This window comes from Eurosta solidaginis, chromosome 3, assembly GCF_040869045.1.
Source record: "Eurosta solidaginis isolate ZX-2024a chromosome 3, ASM4086904v1, whole genome shotgun sequence".
NCBI lineage: Eukaryota > Metazoa > Arthropoda > Insecta > Diptera > Tephritidae > Eurosta > Eurosta solidaginis.
Window position 1 is genome coordinate 120,555,373 of NC_090321.1, and position 23,145 is coordinate 120,578,517.

Consider the following 23,145-nt stretch of genomic DNA (forward strand, 5'->3'; position numbering starts at 1 on the left):
TTATGCCCTAAGAAAGTTACTTCAGGTCGAAGAAAATTACATTTTTTTGGGTTAAGTCGCAAGTTGAACTCCCTACAGGTCTCGAAAACTTTTTTTAGATTAGTGAGATGATGTGCTTCGCTACATCCAATTACTATTATATCGTCTACATACATAAAGGCTTGGTTGGGTGAAATACCAGAAAATGCAATTGACATCATTCTTGAAAATGAATTTGGAGCCACGTTTAAACCAAATGGTAACACCTTCCATCGAAAAGCTCCGCGGTCAGTACTAAAAGATGTTATGTCTCTTGAATCTTTGTGAAGTGGAATTTGGTGAAACCCCGAAAAAAGATCTAAAGTAGAAAAGAATTCCGCACGGTCAAGGTTATCAAAAATATCGTCTACACGTGTCAACGGAAATTTATCGGCAATTAACTTTTTATTTGCAGCCCTAAAGTCAACACACATTCTATACGATTTTTGGCCATTTAGGTCTTTTTTCGGTACCAAAATCAAGGGACTGTTATAATTCGAACAACTATTTTCAATCAGATCGTTTTCCAATAATTTATTAACCTGTTTATTTATTTCTTCGCGCTGAGAGTACGGTAGGCGGTAATTTTTAATGTATACTGGCGTCGTATCGTTTAGTCCAGGCATGCTTAACCAACGAACCGATATCATTTCGTTACGATAATTAACGTTAATAAACGAAACAAAGTCATTTCGTTTCGTTTATTAACGTTAAGAACGTCAAATTAACGAAATGATTTCGTTTCGTTTTCTGCCATATCAAAACGAAATCAAATCGTTTATGTTGATTATTAATTTCAAGCTATGCTGGCAAAGCTGATTGATGGCGGAGTCATTAAAGGTGAAAGCATTAGCCAAGCTGATTGCAACTTTTCTCATGAATTTTGACAGTACGAACATTTCTCAGAGTATTTTGACATTACCACCAACGAATTACACAAACAAATTACATGGAGTTTGTGTGTGTATGTCCGCTCGCTGTTGCCACCTTACGGCTTCATCATGGCTGCAGCATTGCCAGCACAATTCAAACATAAAGTATCACGTTTTTGTTAACGTTTTTAACGTTAACGAAAGCTTTTCGTTTCGGTTAAAAACGAGATACAATTTACCTTGATAATTTCTTTATCGATAATATTTCGAAGTGTTTCAACGGAAACGGTGGAAATTTTTTGATAAACGATTAGCTTAACGTTAAGGTGCATCCCTGGTTTAGTCTTAGTTTTTGTTCATAAAAATTGTTTATTGTCATTTTATCATTGTCTACTGCAAAAATATCGGAATATTGTAAACATAAGTTAATAAGCTTATTTTCAGCATAATTATGTATTTGTTTTTCTAAAATGCTTTTAAGTTCTTTAATACGAATCTTGTTTTACTGGGTTATTGATTTTATAAACGTGATAATTAGAAAGTGTTTCTGTTTGAATGTTGCAGTTATTTACGTGTTTTACGCTTTTAGTGGTGTTTATTACTTTAATGATCGGATTACTAGTATCAACTATACATTTCGCTGTGAAAACACCGTCAGAAATCTCTTGAGAATCCACGAAAGGTGGTTCTGAGTCTTTTTCCAAAGCGAAAATTCTATAAACTTCGCAACGAGGTGGTATAACAAATGTATCGCTTTCCATTCCGTAAAGGATGGGAAGTGCGATCTTTTCATTGCCTATCCAGAAGGAAATGCAATTTGTTGCATAGCTGATATCGTATTTATTTGATTTAGGGAAATCGTAACCAAGTATTCCATCTGATGGAATGTTGAAATCATTGTCTACCACGTGCAACGTATGTTTGATATAAAAATTTTAAAAATGTAAGTTAGTTGTAAAAGTACCTAATGTAGAAACTGTATCTGTAGTTACTCCAGTAATATTAATTGTATCATTGTTATTAATTGACAAATTTTTATTGAGAGAAGAAATTTTAATTAACGAAATGTCGGCTTGGGAATCGACTAGAAATGTACAAAATTTGTTAGAGCCAGTAATATTTATTTGTATAAAATCGGAATAATTTAAGTTAAGACAATAAACATTTTTAGAAGAAAAACTGTGAGATGAATCAGTAATTTGTCTCGTCCTCCCTAAGTGTTCGCTCCTGAGGGGCTTCCCTGTTTAAAGTCCGGACACTTGCATTTCTACCTCTATTATTGGAAGTGTTAGAACCGTTATTATTGCTAGTACGACTATTGCTGCTATTATTTTTGTTATTAGACTGATGCCGATTTCCGCCTCCGGAACGGAAATGTTGCCTTTGATTGCCGCGATTGAAGTTTTTGCCATAGTTGCTGTTACTAAAAGATGGTCTATTTTGTCTATAACTGTTAAAGTTACGACTTTGATTTTGGAAATTTCGACCTCGGTTATTATTTTGAAAATTTCTGAAATTGTTATTGTTCCGAGCCCTAAATGCTAAAACTTGGCGTTCTTTTATTTCATTTGATTGCTCTACAACCAGTTTAGCTACTACGTCCTTTGAATCAGAAAAATTGGTTGAAGCGAGGATTGATTTGACTAAACTTGTTTTTGCGTTCAATCGGCAAACGTTAACTGTTTGCTCGGTCGCCATTTCATGGGCTTTGGTCTGAGTAATCCCTTCGATAATGAGCGAACGATCTAAATACTCAGACAATTCCTCGACGCGTTTTGCAAAATCGGTGTAATTATTATTATTAACTTGCAAAGCTACAATTTTTCCGGCCACAACTTTGGAGTTGTCGGGTTTTATACGGTTACGTAGCGCTATTTTTATATCATTAACTGAAAGTATTTGAGTTGATATTGCTTCTCGAGCTTTACCATCGAGTTTGGATTTAATAAATGAAATACAAGTTCCAGTTAAATTTTCGTAGACAAATTCTTCGATTAAATCAATTTTATTAATGAAAGATTCAAGACCCGGGGGCTCACCGCTATAATTTTCACGCATAATACCAGCACACATGCTGATAAACGATCTTTTTTCCTCAGGAGTTGCCATATTTGTATCGGAATTAGGAGGATTTGAAATATGTGTTTCGGGCAATTCCTCAAATTCGTGAAATTCTCCGGACAAAGAAAGTCTAACGACAAGGTTTTTGATTGTACTGGGCGAATATGTGGTTGAGCCTTCGGAAACTGGGTTTTTAAAATCGAGATTTTCGGAATCGGAACTTTCGGAACTAAAATTTTTGGAATTGGAATCTGAACTTTTGGAATTGGAATCTGAATTTTCGGAATCTGAGTCTTGCTCTGAAATTATGGGAACTAGTTTCTTGTTTTTAAGAAACATATGCAGTAGGAAGCAAAGAAGAAATATTTAAACTGATTAAAGTAGAATTTATAGAAATTGCTTACGAAAATTTAATAGAAATTGAAATTGTTTTGAATGTTGATGTGAAATTGGGAGAATTATCCGGCAATTTAATCAAAGGCTGAATATTTACTGATAAATTGAATGTATATTGAAGTAATTTAATTTAATTTGATTTCAAAGGAAAATATTTTATTTTGGTAAAAAGACTTGGCTGTTGATAACGGACGCACCGCTTTATTAAAAAGATCTCAATGTGTTTGTTATTACGGACGCACCGTTTTTATTAAAATTGTATGGCTTTATTTTTATAGATACGGGCGCACCGCATCTTTTCAAACTTGAATCTACTAGTCCAACAGCTCTCAAACTTCTCAGCTGTAACTACAATTGCACAATTTTATAGTTTTTCTCATTGCATACTTATAGGAGTATCTCAGATATATGCATGTGTTTGTGCATTGACTCTCCGCTGCTCGTATACGTACATGGTACATATGTGTAGACGCAATTATTGTTTCGTTTATGTAGATACATAATGATGGATCTATGGATGTGAATTCACGTCACTGCTTAGCATCGGCTTAGAGACGATAGCATCGCTCAGTGCTGCTAACATTCGTTACACTGCCCTCCACCTAAGTCTGATCGTCCCGATCAGGCAAATCTCTCGATCTAAACGCTGCTAACATCGCCAAATGTACCACTCTTCTATTTCGTGATTTCCCAAGTGCTTGTATGCGGTAGATGACATCATTGATCGTCTTCACAACTCTGTACGGGCCTTCCCAACTGCACCGATATTTTGATGGAACATCTTTCCGCCGGTAAGGGTTGCATAGCAGTACCAAATCTCCCTCGCGGAAACCTTCCAAACTATTTCCCTTGTCGCACCTGTGTTTCATCTTACTACTCATTATCCTGAATCGTTCCCTCGCACTCTGTTGCTTGGTCAATGAACTACTTCGTAGAGCTTGCGTTTGACGGATTGGCTTCGCATAATAGTATCGTTCCCATGTTTCACAACAGTAGTGCGCTCTGGCTTGAAACTACCCTCGCATTCTTTCTCGGATATTCGTTGCTTCGTTTTCCTGCGTCTTTTAGGTTTTGTCAATGCCAGTGCTTCTCTCGCAGGTACTTTTGATTTTGCTTTATTTGGCCCATTCGACCTATTAACCTTTGCCTTTGACTTCCGTGGTTTTTGTCGAGTCTTCTCCACCAGTACTCGATTACTACTGTACCCTTTCTCCAACTTGAGGTTAAGTGGTATATCCTGGTTCTCATAACGCATCACCCTTCTCTGCATATCGATCTTGATGTCATGGTCAACCAAGAAATCCACTCCCAATATAACTTCATCAACAATCTCCGCCACAACGAATTTGTGTAAAACCATGACCTTCCCAATTAAAACTTCACAGATCACTTCTCCCTGAACTTGGTTATACTCGCCAGTGACCGTACGCAACTTTGCTCCAGGTAACGGTTTTATTCTCCTGTTGATCAAGTCAGATCGGATCAAGGAATGAGATGCGCCCGTATCTACAGTCAGTACACGTTCTTTACCATCCACATTCCCTCTGACGGTGAGACTGCTTGATTTTCTTCCAATTTGCGACACAGATATCATAGGACATTCAATAGCCGGGGCAAGTTTTCGTTCTTTACATTCGACCCGCTCTTGCTCATTTCCGCCAGCTTTGCGTTTACGGCCACCCACATTGTTGGAACTATTAGGACCAAGATCGCAATGACGTGCAATGTGACCTGGGTTGCCGCACTTGAAAGATTTAATAACTCCGGCATTCTTCTGTTGAGATCCCTTCAGTGCTTCCAAAATTGTGTCTACCCACTCTGGCCTTTCTACTTCCACACGGCGTGCTTTGAAAACTGGCTTACACAGAAGCGACGCTGTTTCTTGAGTCAGTGCATAGGATACCGTTTCAGCAAATGTTAGTTTTGGATTTGCGTATGTAGCCCGCTTCGTTTCGACGTCCCGTATGCCGTTAATAAAGCTCTGAATCTTTACCCTTTCAGTGTATTCCACGGGTGCGTCCGCATTTGCAAGATGAGCCAATCTTTCAACATCCGAAGCAAACTCCTGTAATGTCTCATTTGCTTTTTGGTAACGGTTTTGCAACTCTATTTGGTATATCTGTTTTCTATGCTCGCTTCCATAACGTCTCTCGACAGCGGCCATCAATGCTTCATAGTTGTTCCGCTCTCCATCGGGAATCGTCTGTAGGATTTCGGCTGCTGGCCCCTTCAATGCTACGAATAGAGCAGCAACTTTATCTTCAGCATTCCAGCTGTTCACTGTTGCGGTCTTCTCAAATTGTAGCTTAAAGACCTGGAAAGGAACAGAACCGTCAAAGGATGGTGTTTTTACCTTTGGATTACTCGCTGAAACTGCTGGACGATTTAGTTGTAACTGCTCAATACGTCCTCTCAAAGCATCCACCTCGGCCTCGATTTTACCCTGTCGACCACTGAAGCCTTCATGAAACTGGGTTAGTTTTTCTTCCATATGCGCTTCCAGTTTAGATGATATACGGACTTCCTGCTCTTCTAGTTGTGTGGAGATCTGAGATGATATCTGTGCTGAAATTTGTGCTGACATTTCCGAAATACGCGTTTCTTGTGCTTCAATCTTTGATGTTATACGTGTCTCTTGGGATTCCAGTTGAGATGTTATTTCTGTCTTTTGCGATTCCAGTTGGGATGCCAATTGTGACGACATGTTGGTAGATATTTGTGATGACATTTCTGTTATACGTGCCTCTTGCGCTTCCAGTTGGGATGCCGATTGCGACGACATTGATGCTACTGTCGATGTTTGTTCAGATATTGCAGCCAATATCATGTTCAAGTCTGTGCTGGTAACCGTCTGCGATGTTTCGTTTTTCTCTTCAATTTTTGTTGTCTCCTCGCCATCAAGATGAAAGACATACTCTTCCACATCAATTCCTTCTGCTTCCATTACCTCTCGTAGCCGTGCCTGAAGTTCAAGTTTAACGCCGCTTGTATTCAATCCACGGCTCTCCAACTCCTTCTTCAGTTGCTGGATCTTCAATTCACTGAACTTTTCCATGTCCTTGTTGTCCTCTGGAATTTATTCAACAATCCCACTTCTGACACCAATTGTAACGAATTTACTGCAAATCCTCTTATTTGCCTTTTCTTCTAACGTTCGAATCACTAAACTGTTGAATAACTCCAATATTGAATAATGGAAAAATGGTCTTTATAAAAGTACTTCACAATAACACTCAAACTGTGCAACGAATAGCTTGCTTAATAACCAAACTGATTGATAGCTCAAATGAAACTCTACTATTCAAAATAATACTGCTCTTTCTCGCTAGATAGCGTCTTAATCGAAATCTCAAATCAAACTGAATTCCAGCGCCTCTACAATTGTCGCCTTTTATACTCTTTGATTTCAACCTTCGCATCTTCTAGGCGCTTCCAGAATGTACTAGTCCAGCAGCTCTCAAACTTCTCAGCTGTAACTGCAATTGCACAATTTTATACATCTTCTACGCGCTTCCAGAATCTACTAGTCCAGCAGCTCTCAAACTTCTCAGCTGTAACTACAATTGCACAATTTTATAGTTTTTCTCATTGCATACTTATAGGAGTATCTCAGATATATGCATGTGTTTGTGCATTGACTCTCCGATGCTCGTATACGTACATGGTACATATGTGTAGACGCAATTATTGTTTCGTTTATGTAGATACATAATGATGGATCTATGGATGTGAATTCACGTCACTGCTTAGCACGGCTTAGAGACGATAGCATCGCTCAGTGCTGCTAACATTCGTTACAATATGTATGTTTGTTTACGGACACACCGTATTTCCAAAAAAATGTCATATTTGTAAATATGTAAGATTACTCAAAAATTATATATTTTTCAACTCTGATTTATACATTACGGGCTTCATAGCAAAACGCGATAAGTGCAATCGACAAAAAAAAAATTTGTGAAATTAGAAAAAAAAATGTGCAAAAAGTATTGATCTGGTGAAAATACAATGTTTGCTGACCATCTTAGGTAGGCTAGTCTCACAATTCTCAAAATTAGATATTCGCATGAGAATAAGATTATGTCAAAATTCCAAAAAAAAAATTGTATGTGCACTTATGCGCTTGATTTGAAGCTCCTCAAACGATCTATATATTTAGCAATATATCATGATATAATATTCATATTCACAAGAATGTTTAATTTATTTGTTGTAGTTTACTTATAAAAATGAGAAAAAGTCGAAAATTTTATTATGTTATGCATATGAGAATTACTGATAGATACATATACATATGTATGCAATTTGAAATAATTATTTTGAATGGTCGCAAGTCGAAAATGTGAAATCTTAGTGATATAAGTTTAACAAATTCGATATACATATGTGTATTTCATCAAAAATTTAAAATTTAAAGTTACAAATTCCAAAAAGTTATACATACATACATATTTTTACCGAGTGATACTGCTTCGTTTTATGCTGCTGCGAATACCGCTGCTCCGCTTCCGTTGCTGACCAAATTCTGCTGCTGCTCCTAGGGTTTGCCTCTGCTGCTGGTTTTCTTCAGCGCTCTATAAGCCGTTGGTTAGCATATTTGTTTTTTTTTTATGTATAATCGTATACTTGTAGTTTTGTGGTGGTATTTACGCCGTTATACTTGGCGTGGCGTGTTTTTGTACACTTGAAATATGGTCTGATGCTCCGTTATTTTGCCTATCTGGTTTTTGGTACAGTCCCCAAACCATGATTTATGTAATTTTGTAACTTTAAAATTTTTTTTTATAAAGGTTTTTAAGTTTTATTTTTTTGTAGGAATGTTTAAATTGTTGTAATTTTTTGTAAATGATCTGTTAAATTTTATAATTTTTTTTGTAGATAATTTTTAAATTTTTGTACTATTTTTGTAAGGTTTTTCAAAATTTTGTATTTTTTTGTAATTTTTATAGTTTTTTGGAGAACATTTTTTGTGTAAAATTTTTGCATTTGTATATTTTTTCTTGGATCTTTATTTGATCTTATGGTTTTTTTGTAGATTTTTAAATGGTTTTTAATTTTTTTGTTGGGTTTTTTGTAAATTTTGTATTTTTTTTGTAATTTTTAATTTTAAACTTTTTTTTGTAACATATGCGTATTTGTTGTAACTTATTAATATTTCATTTTTTCCGAATTTGTAATTTTTGTAGGTTTTTTAATTTTATATAGAACAATTTTCTTTGGGTTTTTTCCACTTTAATTAGTGGTACACCCACGCCTGATGGGAGGTTTGCCTCCTTTTGGCCACTCGCCATATATGCAGGCCTTCTGCCCACGGTCACAATGAAAGGTGTCCATTTTAGACACCATGAAAATGTTGTGCACACACACACTCGCTGCTGCTACACACCCACCCTTACTTTTATTTGTCTTTTAGCTTCTTCCTTTTCTTTTAATAAAATAAATGTTGTTTTTAAGTTTTATAATATAGTTTTTCTTTTTATTTAAACATTGGGTTCTTTTAACACTTGTACTTTTAATCTTCACTTCGTTTTTTATCTCTATTTCTTTTAACACGACTGCACTCTTTTCTTCACAGCAACGAATTGAATTTAATTGCCATTTTGCTAACTTCGCTGAATCCAATTCGCCCTGCTGAGTACAATTGCCACTGCTCTTCATCAACAGCTGACAGGGATGCCAGTTGCACTCAGAGGTGTATTCAGTGCGTGAAGGCTGGGTAACGCGGTGCGGTTATACTGTTGAAACTGCCAGTTTCCTTCGACTGCCGTGCCAATTGAATGGGGCGAAGCATTGTTAACACAACAACAAGATCAACCATCTCGGGAACGATTTGATATGACCACAATCGGGGTTAGGAGCCTAGAATATACCCGCAGTAGGTAGTGGCGTAGTGAAGTTTTCTTGCGCCCGGGAAAAAATATTTTTATGGATTTGCACAACAAAAATAAGTACCATGCAGGGACCGACGGGAAAAAACTACGCCGCCTAGTTCTGTCAATGATAAACAGGAAAATGTATATGTGCGCTGCTCTCTGCATGTCATCAAAACAAAATGGGGATGTCCCACTTAACGCCAAAGTGGGAGAAAAAGGTGTCGGAAAAATTCAACTTCCACAAATTAATATTTCCCAGCTGGACTAGGTGAATCGTCCAGCTGCGTAGACCTGCAACATCTCTAATTATGGAAGTAAGCTGAATGCTGGTATGAGCAAATTATGACCGTGCATGGTTAAATCGATATCATCTATAAGTAGACTCAAATACATATTTAATAATAATATGATTATAATACATTAGTAATAATATACATTAGTAATACTGAGATAGTCAAGTTTGGGAAAACATCTACTGTGAAGTAATATTTTGCTGACACATATTTCGATAAAAAGTTCTGTTCCATCGAAATCTGTATTATAAAATTCACCCAAGCCCTTCCAATTTCGTCGTTATTATCCCTGTTTAACAACTTTCCAACTTCTAAGAAATCCAAATATAAAATTAAGGTAATTTAGTCGTGTTAGTCTTGTACGTATTTTTTGTTGGATACGATCGAGAACACTTTTCATGGTGCGAGAAATTTCACATTCTGCGGAAAGACCAATATCTCTTGCCGATTTTGCGGCGCCTCCTTTCACGTTTTAATATACCATTTTTTACATTTTTTAATAATTCCTATCGTAACGTTGAACATGAGAAAAAAAGATGTATTCTTTCAATTATTCCACAACCTGTCGTAAGTGTTCTGGATATATGCACGAATTTTTTAGTATAGAAATTTTCTTCCAGAAATCCGTTATAATAAAAATACAAACTGCCCAGGAAGTTCTGCTATGCGGACCATTTGGCGCCCCCCCCCCCGTGAGTAGCTTCCGGGGCAAGCTGCCCCCTTGCCCCCCTCACTACGTCACTGAGTATGCCGTCGAAAGAGGAGATTAAAATAACAAATTGATTCAAGGGGTTGTGTAGCGCAATATATAGCTTCCCCAATCCAATTGTCAACCTCACCTACCCGTGGCGAATCCTATTTCATTAACAGTCAAGGCTCTGGCGACCCCGAACTCCTGATGTATCTAGGAGGTGGGAGGGCGGTATGGCCTAGAAGGTTTCATGTGGTCATACCAAATCGTTCCCGAGATGGTCGGGCTGGTACCTTTATGGTGCTAGTTACCCAAGGCCTTCGGGGAGTGTCGTTATCGCTACAACAACAACAACCCCTAGTAAGAAAGTGTCACGAAAAATATCAACCGAAACAAATGAGCTATGATCTTGCATTCCGGAATTGTTGTATTTGTAATTGAATTTGAAAAAAAGTTTGATGACGTAGCGCTTTTGAAATTTTTCGATTTATTACATTACTCTCATATTTCGCTACCAGTGTTCGGAGTATTTAAAACTGTTACCTGAACTACGCCGGAGTACAAAATAAATTTTCGGAGTATATTTTCCTTCCTTTTTTGAAAGCGGGCGAACAACTAACATCAAATTGATTGGGTGGCTTGGCAAACCCCTCGGTTGTGTTTCAGCTGTGAAATGTTTCTCAGCAAAACAGTTATCTGCCTTATCAGATGCACAAGTAGTCGACCTAAAACGTGTAGGATAACTAATTAATGTTCCCATTAGCACACCACATTCTGGAAGAAAAGTGGAATCTATCTCCCCGGGTATTTATCGCGAAAAAATATTATGATTATTTTCGGTATACCATACATATATCATGCTCTTACGAACGATAATGGCGACCTGATAACTGACATACGATTATTAAAAACACGCTTCGGCATCCAACAATGACGGGATACCCGCAGGGTTGATCAAACATGGAGACGAAGAGTTGCTAAATGAGGACAAGACGAAGTACTTGCTGTCATCGTGGCCTTTGTTGCCACGTCACTGTTGACGGATATAAATTCGCGACTGTGAAGCATTTCGTCTATTTGGGAATCAGCATAAAAAGCAAAAACAATGTCGGCCTAGAAATCAAACGGAGAATAACTCTTGCCAGCAAGTGCTTCTTTAGGCAATTGCTCTACAAGTCACACATCATATCTGTAATGCTGTATGGCTCGGAATCATGGGAGATGTAGAGAGAAGATGACATGGCTCTTGCAGTATTAAAGAGAAAAGTTCTCCGGAATATATATGGTCCTGTCCGTTATGTCGACGGCGAGTATCGAAGGAGGTATAATGATGAGCTATATGAGATTTTCGCTGATATAGCGATAGTGCAGCGAATAAAACTAAAAAGCTTCGCTAGCTAGGTTATGTTATGCGGATGGACGAATACGCTCCGACCAAGAAAGAAAGTATCCGCAGTTTGTAAGAAGAGGAAAAGGAAGACCTTCATTGAGTTGGGAGTGACAGTTGGAGGAAGATTTAATCTCGCTTGGTACTATCAATTGGCGGCTGTGATCGTAAAAGAGGATTAGCTGACCTCACTGACTCAACGTATTTCATATTTATATAAAACATCAGGATGTGCTGTATGTTGAATTTTAGCAGGATTTACACATCGCGTCCGGACACATTTCTTGCTTGTATTTTACTCTTTTTATTCTCATTCCGTACAAAAAATGTAAGTAAAATATGAACAAACATGTCTTAAAACACGAGCGATGAATTTAAGTTTTTTCATCCAATCGTCACTTGTAAACAATCAGCTATTCATATGCAATGAATACGTATGCAATGAAAACTTCAACCAAAAGGTATTATGTAGTAATGCTATTTAGTTTTCAACTCGACCCACATAAACTTTTGAGATAAAAAATGTAGTAGGAAAATAAGAGCGGAGCAAAATAACCGATTGGAATAAAGTCTGAACACTGCGTCTGCAATGAAACATGTTGTCAAAAGCGTGACATCACGCCGATAAAATTTATTTCACAGCTAACTATGATTGTTTTGCTCTCTCATTTTTTAATGCGGGATCTGATTATTGGTTCATGGATAATACCAGGCATGCTTAACCAACGAACCGATATCATTTCGTTACGATAATTAACGTTAATAAACGAAACAAAGTCATTTCGTTTCGTTTATTAACGTTAAGAACGTCAAATTAACGAAATGGTTTTGTTTCGTTTTCTTCCATATCAAAACGAAATCAAATCGTTTGTTGATTATTAATTTCAAACTATGCTGGCAAAGCTGATTGATGGCGGAGTCATTAAAGGTGAAAGCATTAGCCAAGCTGATTGCAACTTTTCTCATGAATTTTGACAGTACGAACATTTCTCAGAGTGTTTTTGACATTACCACCAACGAATTACACAAACAAATTACATGGAGTTTGTGTGTGTATGTCCGCTTGCTGTTACCACCTTACGGCTTCACCATGGCTATAGCATTGCCAGCACAATTCAAACACAAAGTATCACGTTTTTGTTAACGTTTTTAACGTTAACGAAAGCTTCTCGTTTCGGTTAAAAACGAGATACAATTTATCTTGATAATTTCTTTATCGATAATATTTCGAAGTGTTTCACTGGAAACGGTGGAAATTTTTTGATAAACGACTAGCTTAACGTTAACGTGCATCCCTGTATAATACCCACACGAGTATTCGTATGGAATTTGTGTAGCAAATATGTTGATGTTTTTGAATTAAATCTTCCGATGAAAAGCTTTTCATTGCTAAAATGCACTCGCAGTGTTTGTCTATCTAGGGACGACCCTGCCAAGAAAAACGTTTTCCTAATTGAAAAAACTTTCCCAAAATGGTTGATGTTCGTTTGCCCGTGACTTCAACCCAGGACCTTCGGTGTGATAGACGGAACACGCTACCATCACACCACGGCGTCAAGACTTACATATCTCAACAATTTTAAGTTGAGGATTGCATAATGTTGGATTAAGTAATTTTTTGGACTTATCAATGCTACAAAATACATGTGTAGTGACTACCCAAATCGACCCTGCAGAAATATGTGGCAAGCTCATAGATCAGCTGAGTTTTAGCAACTACAGCCAACGTCTAGTTATACTTTGAATTTCAACGCATCATTATAATTCTGGATTTTTCCTCTGAAGACACACCTTTGTTCTTCTTAGTTTTAGTTTAAGTTTTATTTGAATTGAATTAATGAATTAATAAATATAGAATAAACATACGATTCTATAATTGGTGACCCCGACGACAACAGAATTATAACCATCAATCAGTTTGATGGAAGACAAGCAACTATGGCATTCGCACAAAAGCAACGCAGTGCGCGCCAGGGTGGCTCCGCATATAATCAAAAAGTCTCGCAAAATGTACGTGGTAACGATGTGCATTATAATCAACGCCACAACAATCGCCATTAGGGCCAGCACCACCAGCGTGGTATCATCAGCAACAACATTTGCAAAAATCACAGATTACATAACATTCTCATCCATCCGTGATGCGTCAGCAAGCGCAAACGAAAAATTTACCAAATATATCCAATTTATCCCAACGCTTGCAGCAAGCGCAAAAACGTAATGATCCCAGTCACGTTGGAAGCGTACAAATGCATGCTTTGGCTACACAAAGCCAAATTATAAATCAACAGCAAAAATTGCCTAGCAATAATCTGCTGGTAAATACTCAACAACAAGGCAACAACGGCGGTCAACAAACACGTCCACAACAAATCACCCGGCAAGAACGCAACACAGTGTCGGCCACCATGCGCTTTCACACCAAAGCATTCGGAAAACTAGTCAGCCCTCCGTACAAAGCGGCTATGTCGGAGGAGGGTATGAACTCCAGCCGCCTTTACATTTGAACCAGAACGTCTTCAACGAAATTCCTCATCGACACGGGCGCCGAAGTTTCGGTGGTACCCAAAAGTCACGATGAGAGTACGCAACCCAAATCGACCCTGCAGCAATATGTGGCAACCTCATAGAACAGCTGAGTTTTAGCAACTACAGCCAACGTCTAGTTATACTTTGAATTTCAACGCATCATAATAATTCTGGATTTTTCCTCTGAAGACACGTCTTTTTTCTTTTTAGTTTTGGTTTTAGTTTAAGTTTTATTTGAATTGATTTAATGAATTAATAAATATAGAATAAACATACGATTCTATATATATATTAGCAGTTTTATATATGCACTTACTGAATAGCATGTAATAAGAGTCAGGTTGATTAGTATTAGGGGAGTTCAAACACCTCTAACGAGAAACCAAACCTTTACACCTCCACGTTGAGCCGAATAGATGCACAACTATTGGGAGTTGATTTATTCACATGCACTTCAAATATACCTACCATAGATCACCTGTAGCCCTTCCTCGCTGTAGTAAGAAAAAATTTCAAAAAGCCATAAATTAACATGTTCATTAAAATGTTTGTGTTTTGTTCAACAAAAACACACAATTTAGATTTTCAAGTGAACTCGCAGTTTTGACAACTTTTTTCCTAAATTGTCGCAGTGCTGGAAAACTCCAGTGCAATTTAAGTTAGGTACCTAAACTTTAGGTAAACTCGCACCCAGCCTTAATAAAATTTTACCAAACCCTTCGGGGAGTGTCGTTATTGTTAATACAACAACAACAGCAGCGGGTGTAGTTTTTAAAGCTCCCGTTATGCTAATTATTAGTAAACTGCATACCCCTGTTGTTGTTGGAGCGCTAAAGACACTCCCCAAAGGCTTCCGATCTGGTACGTTCCGGCAAAAAGCACCATTAAGATATGTGTCTGACCATCTTGGAATGTTTACGACCTGGAAGGAACGGATCTCGCAAATATTTGACGTTTACGTCGATGGTGTCACACTAGTCACCCAAAGATCTTAGGGGTAACGTTCGAAAATACTCTGACTTTCAAGGCCCATGTCACCGTAATGGTATCTAAAGTACAAAGCCACAACAACATCATCAAGTCCCTTGCCTGCAGCACCTGGGGAAAAGATAAAAAAACGTTGCTAACCACGTACAACGAAGTTGGCCGGCCGCTCATGAGCTACGCGTCACCAGTTTAGTCGCCTGGTCTTAAAAACACGTACTGGAAAAGGCTGCAATCAGAACTGCCACCGGATGTCTACTTATTACTCCCGAACACCACCAAGAGCACAACGAATTGCTGAACAGGAGGTAATTGTCACAAAGCAGGACATCCTAGCAAACAACTGCTTGATCTAGCCCTGCGGGTAAGGGGGCTTAGGATATACCCGCGGCAGGTATGCCTGTCGTAAGAGGCGACTAAAATACCAAATTGTTTTAAGGGGTTGTGAGCCGCATCCGGCAAAGGACCAACAACATCGATAACACTCCCCAAGGCCTTTGGGGAAAGTCCTTATCGCTACAACAACAACACCGACATCTAGCCCCGCCTACACGCATAAGCAGGCCCTAAGCCAAATCCAAACAGAATCGGTAGACGCTTTTGCCAGGACGCGCCCGGTGAACCTTTTTATTAATATACAATATCCTACCCTTGCAGAAGAAGAAAGCACACTACCAAGGGAGACACGGGCCACCCTGGACCAACTTCGTTCTGGATATTGTAACAGGTTAAACTCTTACTTGTCCAAAATCAACCCCGACATACGTATGTATCTCATGTATGCGATGTGTCCCCACATGACACCAACCATCTTTTCCATTGTAATGTGGAACCTACGTCTCTAATACCAATCTGCTTATGGTCCGCCGCTGTTGAAACTGCCAGTTTCTTTGGACTCCCGTTAGAGGACCTTGATGACAATTTCTGAGTGTTCGTGTCCATTGAATGGGGCGAAGCACTGTACACAACAACAACAACCATCTCGGGAACGATTAGATATGACCACACTGAACCTTCTAGGCCATCCCGCACATTCCCCTAGTTCCATGAGGAACTTGGTGTCGCCAGAGCCTCGACTGCCAAAGAAACAGTATTCGCCACGGGTAAGTGAGGTTGGCAATTGGGTTGAAATTGCGCTGGCAACCCCTTGAAATCTTTGCGCTATACAACTCCTTAAATAACTTACCGCAGGCACACCTGCCGCGGGAATATTCTAAGCTTCAAACTTGCTGGGGGTCTGCATACCCCCTTTAGTTTCTTGGTATACGTCCTTTTTTGGTGGCTGTTCACCAAACAAGGACCGATAGGAAAGTATGCAGACATCGATGAAATCTTTGCCAGAATGAAATTAACTTTGATGTCAGCCGGTAGGTTTAATTCTCTTCAATTTGTTCTGTTCAAATTATTGTGAAAGACGTTTTTAACTCATTATAATTTACAATAGATAGATAGATAGATATTTTTCTCGTTTTTATATATTTTTTTAAATATTTTTTTATACATAATTAAAAGCACATGCCGGTGCAATTTGTGATTTGCATCTTACTGCCTTTAAGTATTTCCTACAAATTGGTGGGACGATATCTACATGATGTATGCCAATTTCGAGCGGTATATTCAAGAAGATGCTATTTGGCTGAGAATATTTTCGTGGCAGAAATACACTCGGAGTGTTTGCCAAACCACTGCATAGGGGCGACCCCGCTTAGAAAAGTTTTTTCTAATTGGTAGGCGCTACCTCCACACCAAGGCGGTGTGTATTTAAAAATCAATGTACACATGGAATACAAATAATGCATACTTCATTCGTTTACATATAAATGCGAAATTGAATACCATACTTTTCTAGGACATCGCCGTGGGAAAAAAATTCATTTTGAAGTGTGTAAATCGCCTTATTACAGATTTAAAGTTTTCGACAATTTTATATTACTTTTTCCCACTGAGTATATCTAAATCTAAACTTTATAATAATCAAGATTACATAAGCCACTCACCTGTAAGCCTCTGCCAGAAGTGGATTTTGTTTTATTGCAAGAGTTGAAAATTGAGCAGACTTGTCTAGACGCCGACATTGAAAATGGATTGATGATAAAAGTAATAAAACTCCCGTATTTGTGCTGTCTTGCCGCCACAGTTGCATACAGTGCTTTTCAGCATTTTCATAGTCCACAGCCTGATATTCTCTATGTGCTAACTCCAATAGCCCTAAAAGACACAATGTAAGTGCATGTGTGTTAGGATGGGCCAAATAAAAAGGTCTGTTCCTTTTGGTATAGTGAAAATATCGTTCAAGAAAACAAGATAGCCTACACAAATTTTAGGGTTTTATTTTAGGTCCCCCATAAATTCAAAAAACAAAAATTCAGAAACACATTTTTTCAGAAAACATTAGTCAGAACTCTTTTTTCAGAAAGCAAAAATTCAGAAGTCAAAAATCAGAAACAAAAATTCAGAAATCAAAATTACAGAAGTCAATTTTCAGAAGTCAAAATTCAGAAGTCAAAATTCAGAAGTTAAATTTCAGAAGTCAAAATTCAGAAAGTAATCAGGCAGCAAAAAAACACAAAATTTTGCGCAAAATTTGATGTTTTTTTGCTGTCTGATTACTTTCTGAATTTTGACCTCTGAAATTTAACTTCTGAATTTTTTTTTGAGCCGTCTGGTTATTTTCCAAATTTTAAGTTTAAGTCTTTCTGCCTTCTGATTACTTAAATATTTGGTTTTTCATTTTTGATATATTTTCAGTATAAACTGCTAATCCATTTTTAATATATATTCACTGACTTTATTTTTTATCATCACTATTTCATGTTATTGTAATTTTTCATACCCATATGGATATACATTCTTGCATGCATACGTAAACATTTACTTGATTTTAGTCTGCACTCCCCCCAGTGCTTAATTTGATCAGTGCATAAATTTTGTTTACCATTGCTTTCCATTCATTATTGTACGTATGTGAATACATATGTACGCTGGCATAAAAACATGAATTGCTCTTTTTTGCAAACGAGCTTGAAAAAACGCTTCAACTAGGTAAACAGTCTCATCATAGCGGAACCCTAAAGGTGGAAGTTTATCAGCTAATTGGTACGTTTTTTTAGCTGCTTTGACATTTCTACTTCTGGAACAGTACGTTTTAGACATTCAACCAAACCGCTTAGTCAACTGAACTAGCTTACTTTGTTTTGTTGCTTTCTATGCAATTCGCTAATAAACCTAGCGTTTTATTTCCTCTAGCAAAAAAAAGCGGCTGTTGTCACTACTAAAACAGGTGACTTTGTAAATATATGCGCCTTTATACACAAGGTATTGGGTGTGGAGAAGACCAGGGCAAAGCTTAATCGATTTTTTTTAATTCGTCTTCGAATAACTCTCACCTACTCTATTTTACAGTTTTCGAGAACAATTATTGTTGCGCATTTTTCTCATAATCGAACCATTACGAAATTTCTTTACTACGAGCTCGAATTCATATCAATGTGATTTAAAATTAGTTAACCCGTATTATCAGACAGCATTATAAGTCATAAGAACAAACATCCTAAAATTTTCTTAGATGGATTTGAATATACATTCGATAGGTCATATAATGAAACAGATTATTTTTTCTGTAGCAAGTAAGAACTTAATTCTAATTCACAAAATTTGAACTTTTTTCACTTTCGTGAATATGTTTTGGTATAAAACGTGAATCGAATTGTGGTGCGAGATTAATTCGATATAACAACGTGGAACCAGGTGAAAATAATGACAACATGAAGATAACAGGCATACATTTACATGCACCAGATGCTAGGAAAGTGGAATGTTATCGATTGGCAAAATACTTAAAACGAAAGGCTGCTGAAGAGTGTAGTACCTCGAGAGATATTGTAGGACAGATTATATCAAATGCAAATACAGCTGTTAGACCGATTCTCCCTTCAGTCGATCAAATGATGAGCACCGTCAGGCGAACACGTGCTTTAAATTTCGTTCCGAAAAATCCTAATAATCTCAAAGAACTCGTTCTTGAAAATGAATTTATCAAAACAATAGATGGAAAACAATTTTTGCTATATGATAGTGGGCCAAATGATCAAAGGCTAATCATTTTTTCTACAGAAGAAAATTTGAAATTTTTAGTAAGTTGCTCCTCGATTCATATGGACGGCACATTTCCTGTTGTTCCTCCACTTTTTTCCCAATTATACACATTGCATGGCAAGTGTTTCATTTAAAAAATAAAAAATTTACATGCATATATTTGAATACAGTTCTCGATTCTATTGAAATTCTATTATTTGCAGGAGGTTTAAATTGTTTAATAGTTCCCTTGGTATATGTACTAGCATGTAACAAAAAACAAGAAACATATAATATCATAATGAAGACTTTATTAGAACAAGGAAACTCATTCAAACCTAAATATGTAATGTTGGATTTCGAGAAGGCGGCAATTAATTCAGTAAAAAACTCGTTTCCCGAAGTATTGGTTCATGGATGTTTTTTCCACTTTTCCAAAAACATTTGGAGACATATCCAATCAATAGGGCTGAAAACGAGTTATAAAAATTGTTCAATTTTCGCGATGAACTTAAAATATTTATTAGCACTTGCATTTGTTCCAGAGGAAATGGTGATGGATGCATTTGGATTGATATCTGAACTGGAATTTTATGTTGATAACGACGATAAGGAATACAATTCCGAAATACAAAACTTATTAAATTATTTCGAGGTAACTTATATTGGATTGCCACTTCCTGGAACATAGCAACGTCGGAAGAAGTCGTTATATCCCATCGAATTATGGAATATGTATAATATCACCAAATTGGGTGAAGCCCGAACAAATAATTTTATCGAAGGGTGGCAGAACGCCATTCGAAATGCATTTGGGACACAACCTAACATATTTAATTTTATAAATAAAATAAAAAAAGAACAGGCAATAACAGAAACAAAACTACAGCAATTTTCAGCTGGAGGTGAGCCATATCGAAAAGGCAAGAAAAAATATAAAGACTTCGACCAGCGTTTGTTTAATATTGTAAATTCATTTGAAAAAGATGAACGCGAAAATGATTTAATTAACTACATGCTTGTCATTGCACACAATTTAAAATTTTAGATTGTACTACTTTTTCTTTATACATAGTACCTTCCAAATAAAGAAACGTTTCTGAATTTTGATAAAAATTTTATGTTTTTTCTGTATTCCGATTACTTTCTGAATTTTGTCTTCTGAATTTTGACTTCTGAAATTTGACTTCTGAAATATGACTTCTGAAATTTGACTTCTTAATTTTGACTTCTGAAACTTGACTTCTGAATAATGATTTCTGAAAATTGACTTCTGAGTTTTGACTTCAGAATTTTGTCTTTCTGAAAAAGGGGTTCTGACTAATGTTTTCTGAAAAAGTGTGTTTCTGAATTTTTGTTTTCTGAATTTATGGGGGGCACCTTTATTTTAATATTTGGAGGGTGCCTCGTGTCGATTTAGTTTTTCTTCAAAACGTATGGGAAATTAGTGAGTTTTTTAGTGTACGAGAGCTTTAACCAATAGTAGCCAAATCATTACCTTTACAATTGGAAGATCTATAAAATAAGAGGCTAAAAAGATTTTGTTTGCTAATTTGACTTGTTTAGTATTTATTCTAGTTAAAAGTTTTTTCAGCTTAATCACAAATATGCTGATAGAAAGGTAGTTTAGGTTTGAATTAACATGCAGAAACTTAAAAAGGACTTATAAGACAAACTTAAGTCCAGATATGCAGTACACAGATGCTTATATGCAGGGCTGAAACCGCTATACACTTGTAGCACTTTTGTTTTTGTTTTGCCCTGAATCACAATCACAGATACAAATTCACACTTCAAATAAAAAAAAATATTTGTCGCACTACCATATGCCCTCACATATAATTTCGAATCATATGAAAATGCTCGAAAAGAGCCAAGACAAAGCACTCCCGTAGAAGCTCTGGCACTTGTGTATGATAAAAAATATTTACACTAACAATTTGACAACTAAAAATTATTGAAAAATATTATAGCACTGAAAAAAATTTGTAATCAAAATTTATTCATAAATAATATTAAAATATATAATTGACCGAGGAGCTGAAATATATGTATGGGGGATATGACCAAAGGATATAAGCAAAACTGTACCAAAAGAAGAGGACTTCAGAGGAGAAACTTCATATGATATTAGTTAACTACCCTCAAGGGAATTCGGTAACTAGTGATACAAAATTCTGGTTCGGAAGTTGACCTAGAGTGCCAAATAAGTACTAGTTCGTTAGTAGCTAAATTTTCAGTTATAAAATCGACAGTTTGAATTTTTATATTTCATATTTAACATATATTCGGACATATTTCACCGACAAAAAACTGCTACCAGCTTTAACGAGCTGCGACTACATATGAGAATGCCTTTTTCTCCACACTATTCCACCAGATCGTAACTATCGAATGCCAATAAAGAAATTTGTATATAGTTATGAACTACTGAAAAGGAAATGCAGCGGAACACTTTCCACCGCCTAGGACATCGCCATGTTAAATTCGCCAGTTGAAAGCATGTAAAAGAGATAGATGGCGAACTATTAGTGGTTCAGAATGCAGTAGAATACACTTGTTTTGAAGTAGAGATTCTCTCTACGGTGCAGTTTCTGTGATTTGGTATTTAAATTCGGTATATTATTTTTCTTGGTTATGACACATTTTTTGACTAAAAGTGGGGGGAACCGTTAAGCAACCATGTGTATCATTTACTTGTTAAACATTTTATTAAATTCAGGTGGTATTTCAGCACCTCGGTAAACGCTGTTGCTAATATATGTAAATTTGAACACAAATTTAAAAGAAACCACGCGGAGCCCTCTAATTAAGCATTTCGAAAGTTTTTAAACTCAATTTCCAATGCATCATTAGCGGAAATCTCCACATTCACTTTTAGTATTGTTATTGAAAACCAAATTCCGACGATATACATATATATAAAATATGTTCCTAAAAAAACTGAGGCCAGTTCGCTACTTTCAGAATTAAATTTACTGGCTTTTGTATGTTGATGATATAACTATTTACGTAAGATTTTTAGCAAACATTTTGTAACTTGAAACCAAATATTCAACTTTTTCCGACCTCTAACAATTAAAATTTTTTAAATATATTTTTGTAAATACAAAGAAAGTTTCAGTGCACATACAATTTTGTACATGTATTGTGATTTGCACTTCCATATAAATAATTAGTAAAGTTTACATCGTTATTAGGTTAATTTTTAACACATTATGTTGCACACTGCACTGTAAACAAAGTGCAACATGTTTCCGTGGTAACAGATTTCCAGCTGCAATGTTGCAGCGGAAGTAACACGACGCTTTGGCGTCATGTTATTTCTAGCAGCCACCATGTTGCCAAAGGCGTAGCAACATTACGTACAAGGCACGAATGTTATGTATCTATATAGGTGTTTGTCAATAGAAATGTGTAAGGTATGAAAGCGTGAGTGCGCAAGCATATGGGCGCGAATACGGGAAATGCCGGAAGAAAGTTTTCAATGTATATGTTAAAAACTTTTCAAATACAACAAAGGATAAGATTTGGCAACGGGTTAAAGTCATTATTTAAACTGTATATTGTAGTGCGAAGTTCAAGTTTTTTTGATTACATAAAGTTACATAGCACGTAGTGGAAAAAAAAGTTGTGAAGTGAAGTGTAGCGCACTCGTAAAAAGCTTATATTTGTGTTGTGTGCGCCGAGAAGTTTCGCTATACGTCCCGCCACCAGCATAGAGGAATCCAGTGAACCCCTAAGCGGAACCTTATCTGGACTAGGAGCAGAATTACACTTGATAACTTAGCTTGATTGTCAGTCATCTGGCTTGCCCTCACTTTTAAATGTGTGTGTTTCCACCTGCGGAGATGTAAACAACAAGAATATCCCCTCAGATACAAATTTAACATCTAGCCATCAGCAGGACTTTGAGCCCACATTAATAAAAGTATTTTATTGCACATACCTTGGACACTGGGCACAG

The 23,145-nt window shown here is 36.8% G+C and overlaps 1 protein-coding gene across 3 annotated transcripts in view; it reads right to left on the reverse strand.

The window, feature by feature from the left end:
- Positions 1-23,145, reverse strand: part of sxc (O-linked N-acetylglucosamine (GlcNAc) transferase sxc) — a 1,061,542-nt gene that overhangs the window by 876,981 nt on the left and 161,416 nt on the right. For all 3 annotated transcript variants that reach the window (XM_067773008.1, XM_067773007.1, XM_067773009.1), the window contains exon 2: positions 17,102-17,312. In XM_067773008.1, the coding sequence (XP_067629109.1) occupies positions 17,102-17,312 (211 nt within the window). The remainder of the gene's footprint in view (positions 1-17,101; positions 17,313-23,145) is intronic.